Source organism: Xenopus laevis, chromosome 3L, assembly GCF_017654675.1.
Source record: "Xenopus laevis strain J_2021 chromosome 3L, Xenopus_laevis_v10.1, whole genome shotgun sequence".
In the NCBI taxonomy this organism is placed as follows: domain Eukaryota; kingdom Metazoa; phylum Chordata; class Amphibia; order Anura; family Pipidae; genus Xenopus; species Xenopus laevis.
Window position 1 is genome coordinate 94,260,352 of NC_054375.1, and position 26,236 is coordinate 94,286,587.

The following is a 26,236-nucleotide window of genomic DNA, read 5'->3' on the forward strand; positions in this document are numbered from 1 at the left end:
GTATATCTGGGTTATTTAGTTATATGAAGCGATGCTGTTTAATGTCACTTCTAAAATACCTGTAATGTACTTTGAAACACTTCAGAAACGGGTCTATTTATGGTAAGCAATTTGTGCTCTTTCTACATTCAGGTATTATTCTTAAATACAACATAAAAGAAACGAATTTAAAGTTTGACCCCAAGAACCAGACTATGGAATCAGAACGCTGTACTTTATTGAGCCATTAAATACACAAGACAAAACATATGACCCTGGACAAAAGGGAGGATACTTCCAGATGATACTTGATAATTATATGACAGATAAAATCATTACAAGTAACCGTTAAAAGGACAATTTCAGGACGCAGGACTGATTCACACATAATCATACAAAACTATGGTCAGCCCATTGGTACGTTTCTGCCCTAAGAAAAAAAAACTGTTGTAGAATAAATGTTTCTGGGTGCAGACAAGTGGAAGTTGGAAAGATGTAAATGTTAAAATAGTTGTATTTATATTGTCCAGGATTACCCCTGTGTGCAGTCTGCAGGATCCAGGTGTCAACTGTAAGTTCCATAAAAACCTCCCCCTGCCCACCTTTTAGGCTCAGGAAGGACAGGAGTAGGTTAATGGGGGTCTGCAGGCAACAAGAGCAAAATGGCTGCGTAAGATGGCTGGGTCTCATCTTTGGAATTGCGTCTCTTAACGGCTATAGCCAAATTCAGCTGCATCATCTGCTCGGAAATCTCCGTAACGCCACAGATTCAACTAAGGAAACAGCAGAGAGAGCAAAGAGTAAGACAAAATGTTTTTGGGCAGATTTTACAAGATTGCTTCCTATGATGGTATTATTTTCATCTAATAGTCCTGGCTCTAAACACCCAAACCATATGTAGTTAATTGTATGGATAAGAGCCCCCATGATTATGTTTGTACAGTATTTGTTTGCCAAAAAGAATAAGAATCTTCAAACAAAAGAATTCTGATTTCCTGTTCCTGGAACACAACATGATAGAATTTGCCACTTCTGCAGTGAGTGAAATGGCCATTTACAAACACTTACCCGGGCAGCCTTGGCAGACTCTTGAGCAGCCACATATTCGCCAATCTATATAAAAGCAATAGGAAACATTACGTTTTACTTTTAGATTTGTATAGCAATAAATAATATACAATGAAATGTTCTTAATATGCTATATAACAGTAGTAGTGCAATTCAAGTTTCATATTTCAAGGGCAGTAGTAGCTTCAGTTTGACCTCACTCAAAATGCAATGGGTTGTTATGCTCCACTGGAGCTTTAGAGTTAACATGGTCCGTGTTTCTTTTTCCTGGAAGGACGTCAATTTGTCTGCCATTACAGCTTTCCCTGAAGGCAGTAGGCCCACTGAGAAGCATTAGGCAAACCCCTGGGAAAGAAGTGACTAGTCCCCTTGTATCTGGGCATTTTCTGGAGCCCTGAGCCTATCCTGCTAGCAGACCAGGGCTAATCTATGCATCTACTGCAGTGTGAGAAGCATAACATTACCATGGGGTGGGGGCTAAAAAAACGGACACATCCAGTGACGAGTATACCCAAACATACAGCATTTGGAATTTTGCAAAGCAAAATCTATTTCAGATACACACAATTATCCCACAATTTTTCTTTCGTTAATCTTCAGCATAAATACACCCGCTTTGTGTAGAATTAAACATTTCAACACCATATTTTGTCCACTTCCTCTCATCTCATATTCCTTAACACTGATGAAACTTCTACGGAATCTAATGAAATGTTATTACCAATGGACCAATACTACCTGCCTGATTTTCACCCAAGTGTTGATGATTATAGTGGAAAATATTTTCACTTTGATTGCATTGGCCAAATGATCAGTTTGTCAGTCACCCTGCCCTTCTAGTTACCTGTCCTTGGTAATTAACTGATAGCAAGTATAGGAGTCAAGCAGGACAGAATTTTAATGCAATGGACAGGACTATAGTTCTATCATAAAGCGACAAAGGGAATACGCACTTATGAAAACATATTTAGTTTTCCATCACTTTTTCCATCACTAAGGCCCAGATTCATTATAGAATGGTAAAAATAGCCACTTATTGAGAGTTATCTGAGATGTGAGGTCATGGGGTTGCTCTTTCTTAATTCGGCAGTATACCCCCTCGTTTAACCTGAGTTCAAATTAATAGGGTTTGTACTTGATATTTTTGCCCATTGCTCTAGACATGAAAATTCAACCCCCTGTTTGCCCTTTGTTGCAACTGTTTTGTTAGCAGGAGGAATATCTGTGCACTATGGACTCAAACTTATGATCTACTGAAGACTTCACTTTTTTTTAGTTTTTTTTTTTTTTCTTCCAGAGATGGGGTTTAACAAATTTCCTTTTTTTTTTAGACGAACCCAAAACATTATGATGAGCTTATAATGGTGCAGATGGCAACTAAAGGCTATCAGTTTGCTTTGGTTAGTAAAACTATCTAGGACATTAGAAATGTTCATTGTATTGATCTACATTAGCTGGGCACTGGGGCATGGAGCAGTCAATAGCTTTAGCTGAATGCCAATTAAATGACCCTTCCAAATAAGATTATTAATGAGTTATTGAGTTGTGGGGGCCCATCATTTGCAAACCTTAGGAGATAAAATGATAGATCAAATGTTATGCCATAGGGTGGAAAAACAACTGGCTTCTGTAATTACAGCTCTACTGTGTGTATATGTATATACATATACAATTTAAAATAGACACTGCTATGCCACGGACTGAATGTTAATGCAACAAACCTGCTGGGAACTCACTAAGTTGTTCATGTAGAATACTGCAGGGTGATAGGTGCAGTCACAGCCTATCCTAATCTACAAAACTGAGCATTTGGCTACTTTAATGTTCAGAAGCACTGAGAAATGTTATTGATCTCTGAAAAATATAGGCTGTTTGAATTTGATGCCAGCAACATTTCAAAAAGTTGGGACAGGAGCAAGTTTCCCACTGTTTTGATACACTTCTTTTTTAAACTACACTTTGTAACCATTTGGAAGCCAATTGCAGCAGTTTAAAAGTGTCCTATTCAGGGTCAGACTGGGCTGGCGGGCAGCGGGAAAGAACCAAGTGGGCCACGCCACCCAGACCCGCTCCCTGTGGCTGACAGAGCCTTTGCTCCATCCGGGCCTCCCCCCGCCGCAAGAAGAAATAATGCGAATTGAATAAAGTATATGCTGCCTGGGGGGGAAAGAGGGGGATATACGGCGGGGGTGGTCCCAGTTCAACGATGGTCCTATTCTTGCCGGATTTTAGCGGCTCAACAGTTCAGGGTCTCCTTTGTGATTTTTTTCCTTTTATTATTATATAGGAAATATTTTCAATGGATGACAAGTCAGGACTGCAGGCAGGCCAGTTTAGCAACCAGACTCTATACTACTGAGCAATGCTGTTATAATACTTGCAGAATGCAGTTTGTCATTGTCTTGCTGAAATAAACAAGGCCTTGTATATGTCATTAATGGCGCCTACCCAGATGTGCAAGCTACCCATGCCATGTGCACTTATGTACCCCTCTACCATCCCAGATGCTGGCTTTTGAATGGTGTGATCATAAGACTGATGGTCCTTTGTCTCTTTAACGTCCAATCATGGCATCCTTGAAAAAATTCATCCAAAAAATTTCAAATTTTGATTTGTCAGATCACCAGACGGGTGGTCTATTTGAAATGAGTGTGGACCCAAGATGGAAGAGTTTCTGGATCATGTTTATATTGATTTCTTCTTTGCATAGTAGAGTTTTAACTTGCATTTGTTGATCCAGTGACTGTGTTAAAAAAGCAATGGTTTTCAGAAGTATTCCTGAGCCCTTATAGTGATTTCCTCTTCATCTACATGTCTTTTTATTTCAGTGTCACCCGAGGGTCCAAAGATCATGCCTGTCCAATACTGGCTTTCAGCCTTGCCCCATGAATAGAGATTTCTCTGTATTCTCTGAATCTGGTCATTAAATTATTGCAATATTTGCCCATGCAGTGTTTTTATAACCAATCATGTTACCAGCCTGAAGCCAATTGGTGGAATGTTCTATCAGGTGTGTTTTTGTATCATTACACAACTTTTCCAGACTTGTTATCCATGTCCCAACTTTTTTGATACATGTTGGCATCAAATTTAAAATGAGCATATTTTATAGAAAACACTGACATTTTTCAGTTTCAACATTTGATATGCTGACTTTGTAGGATGAGTTTAAATGCAAATCACCTTATTGTTTTATTTACATTTTACATATTGTCCCTTTATTTATGTTTTTTGGAAACAAGGTTGTAGGTTGGTAGGGGAAAAACAAAAAATGTAATTGCATCGAGAGGAACCAAGAAAAGAAAATAAAGATGCATTAAAGTATTAATAGGGGGCTAACTGGCATGCACACAGGCATTAGTAAAGAGGGAAGTGTTTAAATACCCCAGGGGAGAAACCATTGAGAAATAAGCCAGAATGGAGGACCTAATTCAATACTATAACATCAGTGTCTATTTACCAATTTATGAAACTGCTTTTCCTTGCGTACTTCCACCATCACAAGACCTTCTTTCACCAAACCCAGGCCCACATCATCCTTGGAGTCTGTAAACTGCAGGGTGACATGTGGGCAACCGGCTCCACTGTACTCCACATTCAGCAAGCACTGTGTATTCTGAATGTCCCGGACAACATTGTCCACCACATCAGCCCGAGCATCTTCCTAAATGTCAGGACACAAGATAAGAAATAATATAACAATCACTTGGCGGACATGGCGACATCAACATAATGCTAAAAACTTTTGCAAACTTACATCTGCGGGTACTTGGATGAAAGCAAAACAATACTCTATAGCCTGTGCAGGAAGGGTGCTTATACTGAAAGACTGAGGGAGAGTACCCAGCCGGGTGGAAGGCAGAACTTCTCTCTGTTGAAATAAAACAAATGTCAGCACTAATAAGCCACATATATACAAATTTCAACAAATATCTATATATATCTATATCTCTATCTATCTATCTATCTATCTATATATATATATATATATATATATATATATATATATATGATATACACAGAGCAAATAGCATCATAGAGACGTAACAATTCCCTGAGTGGTCTTCGGTAGGAAAAAGATGCAACACCTGCTTAAGATTTAAGCTTAAAACATGAGGTGAATATACCTATATGTACACTATAATGACCGTTCTATCGAACATACAAACAAATGCATAAAATTCAAGAGCAATAGGAACATTTTCGAACCATGGAGTGTCCCTGCAGGTTGGAGATGAAGCGATGTTATGAACAAAACTACATGTGTGCCATGGGGCAGGCTGAGGGCAGGAGCAGTATCTCTGCTGGAAGTTCAGAGCAGCCCTGCTGAGCAGCCTCTGGCCACTGCCTGCCCGCACTAAGGAACAGAAACAGAAAATCTCTGTTTGCAGAAATGGATATGTATTAAAATCTCAGTGGAGTTTTCAATTTGTTTGGACAGTGAAAACATACAAGTAGACAGAGGCTGCAACTCTCTTCTCCTGGAGAGACAAGTACATTTGGGTATATATTTCAAAGCATGTGGAAGCTTTAAGTTGGATATCAGTAAGACTGCGTATAATCAATATTTGCTAGTCAAAAAAAATATAGTACAGAGATAATTGGCTTTGATTGAGCGGATTTATCAGAATCCAGACCTTGACAAAGAAATTGGCCAACAGCAGCACTAAACTCTATATTGTTGGGTCATATTAATTGTGCAATGTTTAAAAAGGCAATGGAACGACATCATTAAATAACTAGAATTCTCACTCTAGCAGGAAAGGGTTAATGGGCCATAATACAAAAAAGGCACACTGCAAAGAAATTCATCTATTAGATTCTTTCTGCTACATTAAATACAGAAATGATAATGAAGTCTTTAATTGTTAGCCTCGCGCTAACAATGTTGGGAAAGTTCATATTTCTCAATGCTCGTAATTGTTTTGTTTGTTTTAAAACAGAGAAGATTTGCTTTAATAGAATACACAGCCCCTCTTCACACTGCAGCAAAGAGAAAAGATTGAATCAGTGGAATATATTAAATTGAACTATTTATGAGTCCTGTGGGCCGGAAATGTATTTTCTGTATATTAACATAATGTGCAAGATTGAAATCTCCTTTCCAGACATGGGATGGCACAAGAAGATATATAGATTCCTTTAGTTGTCACAGTGTCAGTGGATGTGTATTGGTCAGTGAGTGCTCCCTTTTTCTTCTTGTTTTGCCACTGGATTTTTAAACCTGCCTGATCGACATCTGCACAATTTTTGCTAGATATCAGTCAGGTGGGCCAATTGGAGGAGCCCCTACATGGGCAGATAAGTTGCCGACTGAGTCTGAAGGGCCGAAACAGCAGCATAAATATGCTTATGTACCGCCACCTTAAATTATTTCCTCTAAAAATGTAGAAGTAGTTTGTTACTATTCTAACACTTTCTGTCCCAGAGGTTGTGGCTTTATGTTGGGTACAGTCTCAGAGGCACTAGCACAGAGACTCAAAGAAAAAGCTTTTAGCTTGCTCCAAGCGTAAATGATAAAATCGTAAAAATCCAGTGGCTTAACTATAGAGAAAGCAGACCCCACAGTCGCAGGGGGGGGGGCAGGGTAACAGGGGGCCCAGACTGTGGGGTCCGCTTCCTCTATAGCTAACAAGAACCCTCACTTCTCCAGCAGCTCTCTCACCTGCGGCGGGGAATCAGACCACAAGTCGGCAAGGAGAGAAGTAGGCAGGGTCGGGGCAGGGAGTGAGTCAGGGCAGTGAGTGGGCAGAGTTGGATGGGAGTGGGTGGAGTCATGGCAGGGAGTGCGTGGAGGATGGGGATCAGGGTGCGCAAGGCCCCTCTAAAGATTGTTTGTTTGGCTCTCTCAGGGCACTAGTTACATCACCGTAAAAATATTTTAGGTCCCTACAATCTGCACGTTTTGTATATTTTTTCCCCATAATGACATATTACATTGAAATCGATAATACTCATATAATTGTAGGTAGTTTTGCAGTTTATGCAGATACCTAAGCTCAGTTTTGCCATTATTTATTTAAATGGGTGTTAAATACTGTAATGAATGTCTGATAGGATGATAAAATACAGGAAATTACAGTAAACAATGTTTAACTAGTCAATTTGTTGCCACAATAACTTAGGGCAAGACATGGCTAGTGTGAGTCTAAAATGTTGCTGTGTATCCACATATAAAAGCACATTGTGAATTATAGTGAAAGTCATGCTGGTTAAACCTCAGAAAAGGTCTCCAAATAAATGGAAAACCTATTTACATGTGTATACTGTTTTAGTGACAATTTACCCAAGATGGAGATGCATTGCAGGAAAAATACACTCTCCATTAAAGATATTGAATAAATATTTCCTTTGCAATTAGTTGCAATTAATTTTTAATTAGTGCTAATTTTATTTTAAACATTTAATTTAAATTAAATCTTATTTTTAAATTGAATTAAAATGTTAAATTTCATTTTTAATCTGCAATAAATTGCAATTAATGTGATTTAATATTGTTAACCGATGCCATTAATAATGGGGTGTGATCATCATCTACAAGTCGTTTTCAGCAAAGGAAATGAATTTATTGACGTCTTTTCCAAGTGGCATATCATTATTATGAGTCTATTTTTCCACCATAAATACCTTTTGATGGTTAGGAATTGGATTCGCTTTGTTTTGCTTTTCATAATCCTAATAAAGTGAAACCACTGGAATATATTAAACTCACACCCAGGGGAGCTGCAGAATAATGAAGCAATATTTAACATTTATAGAAGGAAACCAGTGACTCTTATTTACATAATGCTGCCAAGTATATTTCAATTGCCATTGCCTACAGCATTCTGAACTGGTGGTACTAAAAAATATAAAGACATTTTTGCAAGAGCAAACCAGCAAGTTAAGACATTATTTGCTGTTGTAAGGGGGGGTGGTATAGTGCAGTTTTTTTTTAGAACTTATGGTGAAATAGAAGAGCAACTCACATTCCCATAATCAATATAGAAAACATGGACTTTGGCAGTAGATTCCACCTTCTCTACCCGTGCACGATACCTGTGGAGACAAAGAAAGGAAAGATATGAGGACATTGTATGGAAGAACTATCAATGTCTTCTTTAGGACTGCAGTTAAAACAAAAAAGCAAGGCAGGAATGACCTGGTAATTTCTTGCAGGGTTAATCGGTTTAGGAAAGGAGGAAGGAAACCTCACCCCTAACTTGAACAGCAAAACATGCCACATTTAAAAGATGCCCCAAAAGTACAAATGTAATAGTAAATATAGGCTTTGCAGGGTTTTCTAATTTTACTTAACATATGAATCAATTCATAACACAGTATTTGTGCTTTAGCTTTTAAGAAAATCAGTGGTAAATTCCCAAAATATTGGCTGTTTTATCTTCTGACAAAATATAAACATGCCTAAAAAAACGCAGAAGGGTTTGCACATGGCAAAGAACATGTACTATGGGTAAAATCAAGCACAACTAATTAATAGACTGATGTATGTGCTTTAAAGCCAATATACCAAACAGCAGTTATATTTAGAGAAGAACAGACATGTCTGGGAGTTTGATGTTCCATTTTAAAGACATTAAATGTAGAAAGCAAGACTTCTAAACCAACATGTGTGGCCTTGGTTTGCTTGTGTCAGGAGTTTGGGATAAGACATCACAGGGAATTACAGCCACATGTGTATGCATGATACCATTAGAAAGACAGACTTGACATATACTGGCAAGAAGCAACTAGTTATTCATTTATAGATCACTGGTAAGACCTGACTTGGAAAACTGTGCTCATATCTGTAGACCAGATTGGCAGAAGGGAAATCAGAAGAGTAGAATTGAGTTTCCATGAACTGACATCATTTAAAGGGAATTGATAACTGCATTGCGTGGGGGGGAGAACTCAAGTGTTAATTAATCTCTTCCAGAGTGTAAAATGGCACATTTGGAGAATCAGAGCTATTTATAAGTCCTACACAGACCACAGAAAGATACACAGAGTACATTGGTATTAGCTCGTTACATGCAAATTAATACAGAGACGGTATTAACAGATAATCAGTGATAAATGCTTTATTTTTAGCTAGAACAAGGGAAGCCAAATGGTGGTGGGTCAGACTGTATTAAGGGTAAGGCCACACTAAGCAACAGCGCGGCGATTTGACTCGCTGCGACTATTCGCCGCGACTTTTAATCCTCAATCGCTGGCGAAACTTTGGCGCTGGCGTCTATGGGAAATCGCGCAAAATCGCCAGCGTAAAAACACACGTGGCGATCTTTTTTCTATTGTCGCTCGAAATCGCCTAGCGAGGCGATTTCGAGCGACAATAGAAAAAAGATCGCCGCGTGTGTTTTTACGCAGCGATTCCCCATAGACGCCAGCGCCAAAGTTTCGCCAGCGATTGAGGATTAAAAGTCGCGGCGAATAGTCGCGGCGAGTCAAATCGCCGCGCTATCGCTTAGTGTGGCCTTACCCTAAAGAGAATTTAGTCAAACACACAATATGACACTGCATACTCCAGGCCTAGAACATTCTCAGAATGGAGTTACATCAGATCTAAGTAACCCATCATATTTTGCATCTTAAAGTCACGAGCAAATCTGTCCCTTTTTGCTGAAAAATTTGCAAAACTGTGAAAATTTGTGAAACACATTGAAGCAAACTAGCTCCACCAATGGGGGGGGTTGTGCATTTTTACTCACTAGTGACCCCATTTGAAAGCTGGAAAGAGTCAGAAGAAGGCAATAAATCATTTAAAAACTATACAAAAAATTGAAGGCAAATTAAGTTGCTTAGAATTGGCCATTCTATAATATAGTGAAGAAAAAATTAGTTTTCTTTCCCTCTAAAAAATTTGAGTTTTCCCCCTAAAATACACTAACAGAAAAAAATAGACTGACTATACATACAGTTGAGGACGCTGTGTCCCAGTGCACTCGCGTTTGGGGATTGAAAGGCAATAATATGCTTCAAAAATGTTGCACTACTGAAGTGCATTTCTATGAGTACAACTCATGCTAGACAGACATGTGTTCATAAATTTCACTTTATTCATAAATCCAAGTATTGTCATGAATATTTTTCCTTAAAATATAGAGAGAGGGCTGTACCATATATACAGCATCATGCACCTTATATACTGGCAGCAAATTTGCACCAAATTTATATAAATACAAATAAATGGAACAAAGTCAAAGGTGACGACTTAACTAAGCATTTTGATTGGTTAGTAAAAAAAACACCTTCACTGAAACAATCCCAGAGGAAAGTCCTTCCCACTTGCTTGCGACGAGAGCTGCCAAGCAAAGAGGGATTTCCCATATTTATTTTAGTGGCATACAGCCACTTTGTTACATTACATCTCCATACTATTTCCAGTGGAAATAATAGTAACAAAATGACACTTAAAGGGATTGTTCACCTTTAAATGAACGTTTTAGTTTATATAGAAAGTGATATTCTGAGACAATTTGTGTGGTTTTTGAGTTATTTAGCTTTTTATTCAAAGGGCCTGAATAGAAATGTAATAAAAAGTAGCATTAACAATACATTTGTAGTTTTAAAGAGCATTTGTTTTCTAGATGGGGTCGGTGATCTCCATTTAAAAGCTGAAAAATCCAGAATAAAAATGCAAATAATTAAAAAAAAAAATATCAAAAAATAAATAATGACCATTTGAAACGTAGCTTAGAATCGGCCATTGTATAACATACTAAAAGCTAACTTAAAGGTGAACCACTATTTTAATGGGAAAAAAATATATATATCTGTATATCAGATGCTAAAATAATCTTGAAATCTACCACTACATCTACAACTATTTTATCTAATATCAAGTTCTATATTCACTATACTTTAAGAAACATATTGTACTTAACTTTTCTAAAGAACCTAATGAGAGGTGTCAGCTCTAGCAGCTTGGAAGGAAATTACACTTGGGTCCCTTACCTGCCAGAGCAGAATGAATGTGTTAGTGTAGCAAGAAAGGGATTAGTGGTGTGCGCTAGTCACTAGGCTGGATACAAGCAGCATCTGCATGTGTTAGTGGATCAGTGACAGTGTGCACTTATCATCCATCTCTGAGCAGTGCTGGGAGCTCAGGGTTAGCAGACAAGGAGGCCTCATTATTAATGTCCTGCTTCCCTACACTGACCGCACATGGAGAGGAAGAGGGATTTCTTTTTTATGCTTTCTAGCTTTCTGTAGGATAAATACAGGCATTCCTCTAGTCTTATAACCCAGTTCCGATTCAACTTCACACCATGATTATTATCCATGTTTGGTCATTTGCTTTAAGTTGCATGGCTGCTTCTCTTTTTCCTTGATTGATTCTGATTATTGGAATCCTGAGGGTTTTTGCTCCCAACAAGGAGAAATCCTATTAACATCTGCTGTGATTGAGTGGACCTAGCGTCATTCAGCCTTAGCATTAAGCTAATTTCCTTTAGTAATCCCTGGATATTGACTTAATATGTGGTGTGCTTTTCTAGACGGAAACTTACCATTCTCCATCCATATATTTGGCAATGCAGTAATCTCCCCGGCGGGGTGAAAAAGATCCTTCTAGTGGGGGGTTGCTGGCAATTTCACTTCTCATGCTTTCCATCAGTTTCTCTAGTTGTGTCCCTGCAAAACACAAAAAAAAAAAAAAAATACATTCAGCATGTTGTACTATAGACTCATTTTGGAAGGGACCATTTCTAATAGATAATGGAAACCTATTTTCAGAGGACATTTTTATGGTTTAGTCAAGTATAAAAATAAAAAATATGGAAACCACATAAATGAATTAAGTCCACTAAATGGAATAAGGCCAAATTCTAGATTGGCAACACAATTAGCAGCTTTAAGATTAGACTCTTGTAGTTAAAGAGAGAGCTAGTAAGTCAGGAAGGAAAGTTTGAGGACCTGAGCCAAGTAGAATGAAAGAGGATAAACAACAGTTTGGTTGTATGTACCTCTATTATTAATATAACATTAATTTAATTCATCAACGTAAAGCATTTTGTTATCTTCAACTACTTGAATAATAATTTATATAAAATTCAAAGTCAAATTCAAAGTAAAATCCGTCTCTCACTCTTAGGGGCAGCAGTCAGCACTACTCTGCACAGAGATGCTTCAAAGACAAACTGGGACATAAGGGAAAAATAAAAAAGTCACAAAAGCCTGGAGCTGCAGCTAAGCAAAGGCCTGGTCAGAGTAAATGAAATAAAATTAAACTTAAATAAAAAGTCCTCTGCCTGAAGTAAAAAAAAAAAAGCCATACGTTGTTTGCCTTATATAAATATATAATGATTATGATGGCCATCATCTGCACACAACAACACCAGCAGCCATTGGCAGTTGCAGATTATATGAGGCTCTTTTACATCCACAGATGCAGTGGGCAACTTGCACCATTCCCCGCAGTGCACTTTCATTAAAGATACTTCCATATGAAGGCACAGAATCCATTATCCTGAAACCCATTATACAGAAAGCTCTGAATTATGGGAAGACCATATCCCATAGGTTGAATTTTAATGAAATCAAATTTTTAAAAATAATTTCATTTTCCTCTAATAATAAAGCCGTACCTTGTCCAATTAAGATAAAATGGATACTTATTGGAGTTAACAAAAATCCTATTGGGTGTAATGAATATCTTACAAAAATGTATTCATTTGCACTAGTTTAGCAAAAAAGATGGCAAACAGGCTTGCTGACTTGCTACTGGGAGACATGATAGGGGGTACAATATACAAACTAGAAAACTGTTAAAGAAAAATTGAAGTCGAAGAGAGTCATTATTCCTGGGGGAACATTTTTTGTAAAGGTGAACTACACCGCAGAGCCTAATTCAGAAAGAATTTTTGGATATTCAACTTACATACAGATGAAATATGTGCTTGCACCCTAGGTTAAATGTGTTACATTACCCTCGATTTACCTAATTACAATAACCTCTAAAGAAGTGAATCAAGTACACAGTTTAGTGTATTATAAAGTAAGAGGGGAAAAAATAGTCCCAATGATTGTTATTATCAAAATGTATTTTTAGAGCACCAACATATGGGTGCATTCTCTTTTAAATAATGAGACTGCAGGCCTAAATTGTGAGGAATTTGTTTTGATCTGTATGAAAAGCAAATGAACCGTTTTCTTCTGGGTTAGAAGTAGGAGAGACTATAAACCAAGTGCAGTGATGGCAAAATGACGATCCCATAACCCTCGGTATAAATTGTTTCGTGTCCACATAGTCTCGCAAAGAAAACCCTGTGATTAATTCCACTTTCCCCTCTTCAGTTTCACAAAGTCCCCACTCCCGCAGGCAGATTCCTTCTTTAGAGTGCCATTAGCATTTATACAGACTTAAGTTTATTTCCAGCATAAAAGGGTGACCATTGAATGATCTATGACATGCTGAGTAAAACCAGACAGATTGTCCTTTAGCAGGTTTGAGAGCTGAAGCAAGCACACAGTTCAGACAGCTCACAGAACAGCAGACACAATGTGAGAAGGCACATTACTTATGATCTAAACATGCCATGTGCTTCTGCAGTCACAGATAACATTATGTAGCTCTTGGCTTTGTGAACCTATGGCAAAAAAGCTCTATCAGCAACAGGGTCACTAGGGTATTAATAGGAGGATTTAATTAAGTGATAACAAGGATAGAGACTGTAGCGTAATCTGTGCTGGCGCAAAACAGTCCTGGATACAGAACAATGGTATGACCTGCTGTGTCTCCTGTGATACGGCTCAACAGCATATTCACCTGTGGATTCACCCAGGACACACTTGGCAACACAAACTCTCATCTCCAAACACTCCCACTAAATACACAGACAAGCCATAGAAAACAGGCATTCCAATCATTGTACTGAGAAGCAATTCCGGGCAAGCCTTTACACAATTAGTGGTACAACACAATGGTGTGGGCAATGGCTGTGTATGTATAGATACACCAATACTGCACTACAACTGCCAAATAAGTGAGTCTTATGGTGAGCACATAGTATTAAAGAGCTCAATAAATCCCATAAAAACATGAAGCCCTAATTTTCACAAAGGGGCACTTTATAAACGTTGCCAAATTTTAAATTTATACTTGCCAATGATGGACATATTTTGGCAAAGCTTTAGGGGGCCGCTAATGATAATAGTATAGCAAGGACACCATGCTGTGGCCGAATGGTAACTCCCACAATCCCTTTGTCAGCACAATGGGTGGTTTATACCAAAAAAGCTTTAAATAGCTGGACCAAAAAAGGTTGCCTTAAGTAGTCTCTAGAGACCCTAATTGCCAGAGGCTACAGCACAATGCCACCCATAGATAATACTGTCAGAACCAATTGTGACTAATGCAATGTAATGACTGAGTAGATACAATGTCTAATTACAGTTCCATTGATAAATAGTATCCAAATGATGGAAGAAGTTGCATAGAAAATAGCAGAGATGGCTAGGGATTTGTTCTTCTCATGAGGCATAATTGACAAATAGCTCAGAGGATCAATATTCCTTTAAATATACAATGAATATCCGTACCAGATGGAACTCTTCTTTGTTCTTATTTAAAATCCAATCACTTTGGCTGTAGCTGAAGAGCATGACATGGGACAAGCACTCCAGCCTATTATGTGCTGGTGTTTTATGAAACAATATCAAACAAAATCAAAGATTAAAAAGCTCAGATAATTACTAGCTTCAAGTAGTAAAAGTAGTAGTAAAAAGGGCTCTCTTTATTTGTTATATAGAGAATCAAGCAGATTAACAAGGTTATGCTGCCCAAAGAAAACAGCTCAAAATTCAAGCCCCCTAGACAAACATGTCACCCTGATTTGCCCCATCTCATCCATTCAACAGCAGCAACAGTCTCCATCAGGTCCGAGTTACCCCTTAAAGGCCTAGTAATTGCAATACCGACATTTGCCTGGCTGCCGAGAAAACTACAAAGGCTTTGCTTTTATAAACTTTATTATCTGAAGCAAACCGGGACTTTCACAAGGGGAGTATAGTAGCTCATTTATCTGTTTAGTAAGATTTCTTATTTGTGTCATCAGCATATTTAATCTCCTCTAGAGGGGTTTTGACTCTCAGCCTGACAATCCCAGCACGCGGTGCTTTTACTTGTAAGAAAAGGTCTAGCAGAAGTGTTGCTTGTTTGCTTCAGGTCTGTGACATTCAACACATATGGTAGGTGGCAGGGGTACATGATGGTCTCTGTGTCTCAGATTTACAATTTGCAGTATAAAGAAGATGAGAAACAAACAAAAGATGAAAAAGCATGAACTGTAACTGTGGAATTCCACAAAGATATCCTATGCCTATAGAAAGAATATCACCATATTTTTTCCCATAAATGTTTGCCACTAATTTTCCTATTGAAAAAATGTTATTGTTGCTTCCATCATAAAAAAAAAACAACCCATACAGGAACTCTTTTTTAAGAGAAGACAATATATATATTCATTAGATGTACGGTAACGTATTATATAGAATGCCTGACTCCAATCCATATAAATAGGCACATTTTAGTTGTGTATATAGACATGGCAGTGAGTAAGTTAACTACCAGCAATAACAGGCGGTTGGTAAGATGTATTAGAGCTGGAAGGTTAGTGGCTGGGTTCTCTCTGTCCCCTCAGGGATGTGGAATTTGTTCAGCTGCTGCCCCAACAAATGAGGCTGAACTTGCAGAGTTAGCAGCACCAATCAGGGAAGGACTGTAGGCAAGGAAAAGGGGCTCGACGAGGGAGTAAGATAGATATTTACAAATGCTGACCGAAAGCAATGCCTTGAGATTAGAGAACTCCCTGTGTTGAAGCACGCTTTCCCCAGGAATAGCAAAGGCAACCTTCAACACTGCATTTCATAACCATTTTTCTCATTTTGCAAATAACAGTTTTTGCCCCTCACTGGGATCCTGGATGTTGCAGTACAACACAGAGAGACTCCACTTGGTCATGTCTAGTGTGGAGAGGGCGGTCTCATATGTTCATAGGCCAATGGACTATTACCCATACCAAGTGATTTAATTGACTGATTGATAATAGTGTGGACATTTACTATTACTGCACTTTATTGGTATAGCACAGATAGACCCCAAGTTGGAATTAAAATCAGGACTTCAGCTGAACAAAATCAGCAGAGCATAGTAGCTGAGGCTGAAAAAGCCATGTCCATTAAAGTGATATTTTACCCAAGTAAATACTAGCTACACTGGCCATGGTTAGCATTTGGCTGTTTGGGGCAGACAGGCTACACAAATGGTTGGAAGCCAAGAGGATCTGTGACTTCTCTATTTTATCTGCTGAGGCACCATGTACTGGCCAACGTGGCAAAAAGATATCGTACAACATCTCCCCAACTTAAATGTACTGAAAATCATACCATTATATTTATGGATATTTGTACCATTTTCAAGGGATATATATGACTAGTTTAACTTAGACTACACAGCTTAGAGGATGTGGCATACATAGGTTTTATTAAAACAACAGGCAGAACACCTTAACATAAGGCCTATCAAGCTCACACTCAACACAGCAGAATACTGTGCCTTTAAGAGACAGAGGCCTACAGAAATTGCTGAATACTCCTTGCACAAATATTGGAGACCCTCCCTGAAAAACATGCACTTTATATGCACTTTCACATTTGTCTTTCTTATGTTACATTTATTTCAGTATATTATTTTCTGTTAAAGTAAACACTGCTGGATGCTCAATCTCCCATCTTACAGCTGGCTGGACTATACTATCTTTTATTGAAAGCAACAAGGCGTGAGTTGCCTGATAAAGATCCATGTCCTTTATAAAATACTGCAGATTGCATTACACTTTCTGACAAACAAAAAGCCTATAGTAGCAGAAGCATGCCCACGAATATTAAATCACAGTTATATTTTATTCAAGCCATATAAAAGACAAGTCCCATAAAACCATAATACTCTAACACAGGCTTTTCTCAGAGTGCTTGCTCATAAAAAAGCATTTCCTTACTTCCCTACAGTAAACAAAAATAGGGAGAAGTATGTCAAAAGTGACCATGTGTTTTACTCTTTGATTGCACATATCATGGTCTAATAGCCTGATGCATCTGTTTGAGGGGGGCCGTGTTTAAATGGCAGGTAATAAAGTAGAGAGGTCAAACAGGAATAGGTGGAAAATGTGAATTGTATAATAACAATAAACATCCCATTCTTGCTGATCCCCATGCTGAATACACCTACCCCCAAATGCAACAAAAGACCCTAACTGGATCAGGTGAAATAACACATAGCAGCCAATCAGATGCTTGTGACCAGCATAATGCTCCCTGACTGCTATAGGTGGCAAGACTAGCAGCAAACTTTGCACTTTTTTTTTTATTACATTTCCCAATTTGATTTCTATATCTTTGACAAATTAAAATCGATGTTATGTAGCCAGAGAAAGGAGTTGGTTTCCTAAAAAGCTGGGAGAAAATCTGCAGCAAATTTGCATTGACTAAAGTACAAGTTTTTTGCTTGTCAATTTTATTACTATGCAGAAAGCTGTAACCCATATCCTGGCCTGCTTATTAAAGGGGAACTATCACAAAAATGATAATTTAATATAAGCTTCATCATACGGAAATAAGAAACTTTCTAAATACAAACAATTAAAAATTTCTGAAATACTCAAGTTTATCTTCACTATTCCTCTCTCAGCATCTGTTTCTCCTTATTGTCTTCATTCCCGAGTTGGGTGTCAGATGAATGATCCAATATATCGTATAGGGGCTCCTTTTGCCTAGAAGATGTATTAGAGCTCACTCTATTAAAATTTCCAGAAATTCTGTCTCTCTACATGCAGAATTTGTGCAAAAGGCAGTTATTTTGTTAGATTTAGTTAAGTGAGCTCTAATACATCTGCTTGGAAAGGGAGCCGCCCTATAAGGATCATTCATCTGACACCCAACTGCTGCATGGAGAGAGAATGAAGAGAAACAGATGCCGAGAGAGGAATAGTTAATATAAACTTGATTATTTCAGAAACAATGCAGACTTTTTAATTGATTGTATTTAGACATTTTCTTACTTCAGTATGAGGAAGCTTATATTTAATTTTAATTTTTGCGATAGTTCTACTGCTAAAATCAACAAATATCTATAAAATGTTAAGTGCATTGGCACATCAATTAAGATCTGCAATCAAGAGGGTAGAGTAAAAATGTCACTGGAAGACAGGAAAGCACATGCATTGTTCAAATAAGATACTTTTGCTGGCTCAATAAAGATTTAGCCAATATTTTAAGCACAATGTGCTGCAGTAGAGAGGCTTTACTTGAAGAAAACCATGTAAGGAAATTGAAGACAGCATGCATGGTTCCCTCAGCAGACCTGTCAAGAAGTTGCAGATATTGGTTTAATCCCCAGTGTAGTTCTTAAGCTCACACAGGCAGCACAGTGTTCTCATAGTTCAAGTTAATAGCTCCCCATAACATTTCTGCTACTTCAGAACACAAGCCATCATCCAGTCTTGGAACAATTCTATGCACTTATCAGCTTTCCTGTACACCCATTCAATCTTTGTGGTTTCAAATATAAAATATACGTACAGTTTGTAAAAATAATTCTTTAAATAATTGATATAGAAAATAATGTATCTGCAGCTCTAATTTATAATGGTAGTCAAAGCCTTAGAGGAACTGCATGACCTTATAAATATGTTTGTTTTAACCTTTAAAAGTGTTAAACAAAATGAGATAAATTCAAGTTTTCTGAACAATTCCCTGAACCACATCCACTCTACTACACCCTAAAACTTTGCCTGTCTGTTAATCACTCCTGCCAAGTCCCATCATCATTGCCACAAGTTTTCTCATTGCACAACTCCTGTCATCAGCCCTCTCTTCTGTTTAACCTCTAGTTTCAGTGTCTTCACTGGCACCTTCTCACCCATCAGTTTATTGACCATAATCTTTTTATCGCTTGTTTGAGCACACTATCTGTACTACAGTGATCCAGGATGGTTACAAATAAATATATATACTAAGGCAAAGAACATCAAAGGTATTAAAAAGTAACAGACCTAAGCTCAGCCTAACAATAACTACAAAATTAGTATTATGTCCTACCAACTGGTAGTAATGGAAAGGTGTGCCAGTGTGATAATTAAGCCCTCTGCAGAACAATTTGCTCCAAACCTCTGTCTGTATTTACAAAAAAGTATTACATGTTTATTAAATATGTCTAACCAGACAGATCTTTTTTTCATCTTTTTCTATTTTCATCTCAGATTAGATTTTAGGTTTATTAGATCCAGGCTGTCTTCTGCATCTTTGTAATAATCTATTTTTCTGTGTAATGTACCAAAGACTACAAATAAAAATGTATGGCTATCCACCAATCAGCAACTATTCCCACAAGTCCCAGGCAGCTGCTGCACACTAGAGGGTAATGGGAGTTGTAGTTTTGCAACCCCTTGAAAGTCTCAGAATGCAGATCCAGATAGCATCTAACTGCAGCTTTCTGACCTTGTAACAATAGAGGTTTCTCTGCTCCCTCCTGCATAGGCAGTGCATGTCTGAGGATCTCTATACCAGCAAATCCGTGCCAACCAAAACTGTCATTTGTTAGCAGCTGCCAGCACTCCACTTATAGCTATAATAATTACCATTAAAAGGAACACTCATGGCATTTACAGATTAAGCATTTTGGATGCAGTTCCTTAAAATAAATTAAATTCATATTAGAAAAATACCGCACACTTTTTTTTTAAATTAATCAGATGAAAAGCAGAATATGCAAAACTCTTTAATTTGTTATGTCCACTCTCTCCAAGGGGTAATGACCATGATTATGTGTAAGAGATTGTTTTATGGCATTTCATTAGCAATTATATAGGCTCACTTACTCAATAGTGCATGATGACATTGTTACAGGCATATGATCCTTAAAAGAATATTCAGCATGGCTGCACTTACCAGCGGAGTATGAATCTGGAACTTTGTGCTCAGATATGTATATTAAAGGCAGGGGAAAAGATATGTGTCTAGTAAAAAGGGTCAGACAGGGGAAACTTTATTCTGTAGTAAAACCAGTAAACAAACCACACAGTAAAGCAAGGACTAGTAAAAGCCAATATCTTGCCGATTAGTATAGGTTAATATACAGTTATTTAATGTCTGCGTGTGCTTCTGTGGGGGAACCATAATTGCAGCTCAAGCTGCCTTCCATATTTTATAAAAGGGGGAGTAAAACTCATCAGATAATTTGGGTAGAAATGGTACACTTTGGGGGGAATTCACAAAAGTGGAATAAGCTGGAACTGGAGAAAAATATTAATGGAGTTAAAGAAAATGTCAAATTCACAAAGCTTTAATCCATTTTGAGAATACATTGTTTTTTTACACTTTGGCATTAAAATGGCAGTCAAGAATGTCACTTCAGTGAATTTAGAGTACCAAGTTCTTCATAAAAATCTGGTGTACAACTTACTGCAAGTTAAAGATGTATGTTTTTTGCTATTAACAACATTTTGCTGATGTCTGTAACACTTAATAAAGAAAGTAGTTAAACTGTCGAAACTAACTCCAACTTTTTGACACACAAGAACATTTTGGTGTAGGATGGTCTAAAAAAAAGTGTGATCCACAAAAAAGGACATGGAGCAATTAATCCAAAGAATTGAGGAATCTCATAAGGCCGATATGCAGGAAGTTAGAACAGACCTGCTTAATATGGCGACTCAAATTGCCGAGATAGAACAAGCAGAAGCCACAACACTGACTATGGTAACTCAGCTGCATACCATAGTGCAAAAACAGTCTGCCCAACTATGTGACCTTCGCTCCCATGTGGAGGACCTCGAAAACAGACAACGTCGTAATAATGTTAGGATCAGAGGCCTCCCGGAAGCTCGTGATCACGAGGACCTTAGAGAGACTGTGAAACTAATATTTAATAAATTGCTGGACAGATCTTCCACGGATGCAGTGACACTTGACAGGGTGCACAGAGCGCTGAAGCCCAAGAATATGGACAGTAATATCCCTAGGGATGTCATCTGCAGAGTGCATGATTTCACTTTGAAGGAATTGATCATGACTGCGGCAAGGCTGAACCCTAAATTTGAATATGAGGGGACTCATCTTTGTTTCTTCCCGGATCTTGCCAGGGTCACTCTTTACAAAAGGAAGTTGCTCAAACCTCTCCTGATGAAACTCCAGGAGCAAAAAATCCCCTACAGGTGGGGTTACCCCTTCCAGCTAACAGCCAAGGCGCAAGGAAAAAGCGCTACTCTAAAATCTCCTAAGGATCTGCCAGGGTTCCTCAGCACGTGGGAAATCCCTGAAATGGCAATCCCGGATTGGGATGAGATGTCACTGCCACAGTTGCCCCAAGGATCCCAATGGCAAGAGGTACGGAAAAAACGCAACAGGGCTCCTGCTTCTCATCCAGCGACACCAAGGAAGGCCAAAGAGGTTCCCCCTCCAACCTGAGTTCCTCTAATGTTGCTCTTGCTGCACCTTTTTTTTGTGGATTACAAATGTTGTTGAGTTATGATTAGCTCGTGCAAAGTTCGCTTTTGCGTTGGAAATTTTTTGCACAGGACCTCCCCACAGTTTTTAGCCGTGTTATGGTTTCATGTCCACTCTACTCCCCCCACTGGAACAGTGTCCTTTTGTCACCCTATTGGACGCAGGGGAAGTTCCGGGGACATTGTTTCTCCCACCTGGACACAGTGGTTGCCCCGTAGGGCATTCTACGTCCGACGTATTGGGATCCCCGGTTCCCCATCAATGTTGGTTGCTTAATTTTTTCTTTATTGTTTTTCCTTCTCTTTTCTCTTTGTATCACATATTTACTTTGAATTTGTTATTGCAGGCTTCGGATATGGGTATTGCATTTTACTGTTGGTTTTTGCTGCTGCGGTATTTTCGGGGGAGAGCTTTAATAGACCTGGGGGAAGCGGGGTTCCCCACCCTTTCTACCATCCAATTATGACCCGGCTGATTTCGATGAACGTTAAGGGCCTCAACACACCACGTAAACGCTATTTGGCCTTGAGAGAAGCTAGACGGCTTCGGGCAGACGTGGTCTTTCTACAGGAGACGCACTTCTCCCAATCAAAATCGAATAAAATTTGTTCGAAGCTCTACCCCCAGGTCTATTATGCTTCGGGTCAAACTAAAAAAGCGGGTGTGGCTATACTCTGTAACAAAAACATAACTTTTTCACCATTGGAGATCATTAGGGATCCCGGGGGGAGATTCTTGATCATTAAGGGAATTCTGGATGGGATAGAAATCATTTTAGCGAATGTCTATTGCCCTAATGTTTACCAGAATAAGTATCTTGGGAAGGTGTTTGCAAAATTGAATTTTGCCTCGACTGTCCCGCTGATCTTGGCAGGGGATTTTAATATGGCCTGGTCGACACTTAGAGATAGGACTAAATCCACAATCCCGGCTGAGCATTTGGCCAAGAACTTTCGGAAACAGATTAGATCCCAGAAATTGTACGACCCCTGGCGTATCCAACACCCAGTAGATAAAACTTATACGTTCTACTCCTATCCCCATAACACACATACACGAATTGACTATATCTTTCTGAACCAGTCAGCTATGGGTCATATTCATGTGACTAAGATACATCAGATCACTTGGTCTGATCATGCCCCCATTGAAATAGACATTCATTTGACCCCCAGTAAGCCTAAGGTATTCTCGTGGAGATTAAATGACACGTTATTGAGTAATGAGCAGATCAAAACGCACATCGGTGATTCCTTGAGGGACTATTTCTCACTTAATAAGGGGTCGGTTTCTTCCAGTGCTGTCCTATGGGAGGCTCATAAAGCCGTTATTCGGGGTGAGTTCATAGCCCAAGCCACTAATTATAAAAAGACAACCACGGCCAAGAGAGTGGAATTAGTAGCAGCCCTGAAACGTGCTGAGACACAATTGTACACCAGACCCACCGTCCCGTTGCTAGCTAAAGTGGTAAACTATAGAAATCAAATTAAACATTTGGACATAGCGCACGTGGAAAAATTGATGTCTTGGACTAAACATACCTACTACGAGTTTGGGAACAAGGCCCACACACTATTGGCCAAGAAACTGAAAAATCAGCAGTTGGCACGGGGCATAATGTCTATCAGAAACAAACAGGGCCACCTGGAACATACCACTGACAAGATAACTGACACCATTTATCAGTATTACAAATCATTATACAATCTAGACCCCCACTCGCGGGTTAATGTGACTCAGCTCAGGGAGACGCTTAAAAGACAGATTAGTGAATGGCTTCCGCACAATACGCTACCTTTTCTGCAGGATAGGGAGGTCTCCCCCCTTAATAGAGTAATTACAGATTCTGAAATTGCGCAAATTATCAAAGATGCCCCTGGGAAAAAGACACCTGGCCCAGATGGGTTTTCCTATGGTTATTATAAAACATTCAAGGATATCCTTCTCCCTCACATGCAAAACTTGTATAATGATTTTCTGGCTGGTGACAGTATTCCCAAATCTATGGCTCTTTCTCATATTACTTTGATTCCCAAACCGGGGAAGGATCCCCTTGAATGTTCCAACTACAGGCCGATATCCTTAATTAATGTGGATTTAAAAATCTTTAGCAAAATACTGGCCAATCGATTGGCCCCCCTTATGCCCCGACTTATAGATGATGATCAGGTGGGCTTCATACTGGCACGACAGGCGGGAGATAATACCAGAAGGACTATTGATCTCATAGATATTGTTAATGCTGCACCCCAACCAACCCTACTTCTAAGTCTTGATGCCGAAAAGGCCTTCGACCGTCTTGATTGGAATTACATGATTTCTCTTTTGGAACTTATGGGCTTTGGGGGGAGTTTCCTCAGGGCGGTCGAGGCCTTATATAGTGTTCCCACAGCTGCGGTGAAAGTGAATGGCTCCTTATCTAGGGAATTTCAGATTACCAATGGGACCCGACAGGGTTGCCCTCTTTCACCCCTTCTCTATGCCTTGTGCATAGAGCCCTTGGCTTTGGCCATAAGGTCTAACCCTGATATTAGGGGAATTCAATTTCACCAAAAAACATACAAACTGTCCCTATTCGCGGATGATGTCCTTTTAACGGTGACACAGCCCTATACGTCCCTCCCAAATCTTCATAAAACACTTCAGGAATATGGTATTCTCTCTGGATATCAGATAAATTCACATAAAACGGAAGCTCTTCCGCTCCATTTCCCTCCCCTTATGTTAAAAACACTCCAATTAAATTTTAATTATTCTTGGAAGCTAGACTCTATTAAATACTTGGGCATCAATATTACTACAACATATGAGGGTCTGTATGCGAGCAACTTTCCCCCTTTATTGCAACAACTCAGACACGATCTTGACAAATGGAACCAGGGTACGTTGTCTTGGTTTGGACGGCTGGCCACGATAAAGATGAATGTGATGCCGCGATTGTTATATTTATTTGAGACACTTCCCATTCCGGTACCCACTGCGGTGTTGAACCGTATCCAATCTATGTTCACTAAATTTATTTGGGCCTCTCGTAAGCCTCGCATAGCTAAGGGGGTGTTATTGAAGCATACAACACAGGGGGGTCTCTCGGTCCCGGATGTTAGGAATTACTACAGGGCTTGTCAACTTAGGCAGGTAGTTCATTGGACGGCTTTGAACCCTCCAAACAAATGGACGGAATTAGAAGGCTTAGCGGTGCATCCCCTTCATTTAACTAACCTTATATGGGGTTCCAACCAGACACTTCATAGAGTGTCGCGCACACTACACACAATCGATTTCACGAGAAAAATATGGAAAGTGGCCCAAACACAACATGCTTTGCAATCTGTGTCCTCCCCACTGCGTAGTGTACTTGGGAACCCGGGATTTGTGCCCGGCCTGAACTCAGATTTTAAGGATATTTGGGGCCATCCAAAAATTTTTCATTTACACCGTATCTGGGATGTTGCCAAGCACAGACCCCTTGACCTAGTGGCTTAACAAACTAAAGCGGATGGCATAACTATCCCACTTTACCAATACTTACAGGTTTCCCATTACTTGAGGTCTCAAATGAAAATGTTCTCTGCAGGGGGTTTGACACCGTTTGAGCAAATCTGTCGGAACGGTCCGGGACAAAAGAAAGCTATTTCTAGTATTTATGGGTTGTTGGTAAGTCTCCCTACGACAGACTTCCCCAAACATGATTACATGACATACTGGGAACATGTGTTCCCTGCTGATGTGAGTCTCACCACGTGGGAAGCTATTTGGGACAATGCGAAAAAGTCTTCTATTTGTGTTCAATACAAGGAAAACATATATAAAATTCTGTTTAAGTGGTATTATACTCCGGAGAGGCTCCATAAAATTTATCCCACTACTTCGGATAGATGCTGGCGGAATTGTGGGCAATTAGGTTCTCTGCCACACTTACTTTGGGATTGCCCCGTAATTACCCCCTATTGGGAGGAGGTGAGGGAGCTTCTCAATACAGTCCTTCAGGTGACTGTTGAAAAGGATCCTTGGACATTTCTGTTGGGGAAACCCGATTCTACCTTTGTTAAGCCAGTTAGGCGGTTGATGAATCACATTCTGTCTGCAGCTAGGAGATTGCTCTGCCAGAAATGGAAACAACCCAACAAACCCACTATAGAGGAGTTACAGAATAAGATTGTGGAAATAAAGCGTATGGAATACCTCTCAGCACTTAGCAATATTTCGATGCCCATCTATACCGAGACATGGAGCTCTTGGGTCGCCTGCTTCCCTGTAGATTGACACGTTTTGTAATTGTCCGGCCGTTCCCCACCTGCCCTTCCTTTTAAATATGATACTGGAATAATGTCCTCTGCCTGCTCTTATTGTTTTGCTTTTGTTTTCGTTTTTACTTTTGTCTTTTTTTCTGCTTTTTCTTTTTTGTCTCTCTCTTTCTGTTATATCAGTATGTATGCAATTTCCAACATAGATAAATCTGCAATGTGTGCAGTACTCTCATGCCTATTTCGTGTGACTTTTCTGGATTGTCATTTTATCTATGTGAAATGCTGTCACGGATGCTTACTGATATTTGTTGTTCAAAATACTGAAAAATAAAGTGTTTCAAAAAAAAAAAAGTGTGATGTTCACGATATTTTTTCATGTGTTTTTCTGGTGTAAATGAACATGTTATGCCAATTAAATACAAGTTAGCGTTGACACGTTTACAGGTACAAGATCTGTT

At 39.0% G+C, this 26,236-nt stretch overlaps 1 protein-coding gene across 2 annotated transcripts in view; it reads right to left on the reverse strand.

The window, feature by feature from the left end:
• Positions 1-200: 200 nt before the first annotated feature.
• The window catches only part of snd1.L (staphylococcal nuclease and tudor domain containing protein 1 L homeolog), a 378,593-nt gene continuing 352,557 nt past the window's right edge, over positions 201-26,236 (reverse strand). For both annotated transcript variants that reach the window (XM_018250711.2, NM_001087031.1), the window contains 6 exon segments: positions 11,541-11,664; positions 8,016-8,085; positions 4,805-4,918; positions 4,508-4,711; positions 1,048-1,092; positions 201-752 (listed from right to left, as the gene is read on the reverse strand). In XM_018250711.2, the coding sequence (XP_018106200.1) occupies positions 687-752; positions 1,048-1,092; positions 4,508-4,711; positions 4,805-4,918; positions 8,016-8,085; positions 11,541-11,664 (623 nt within the window). In that variant the 3' untranslated portion in view covers positions 201-686.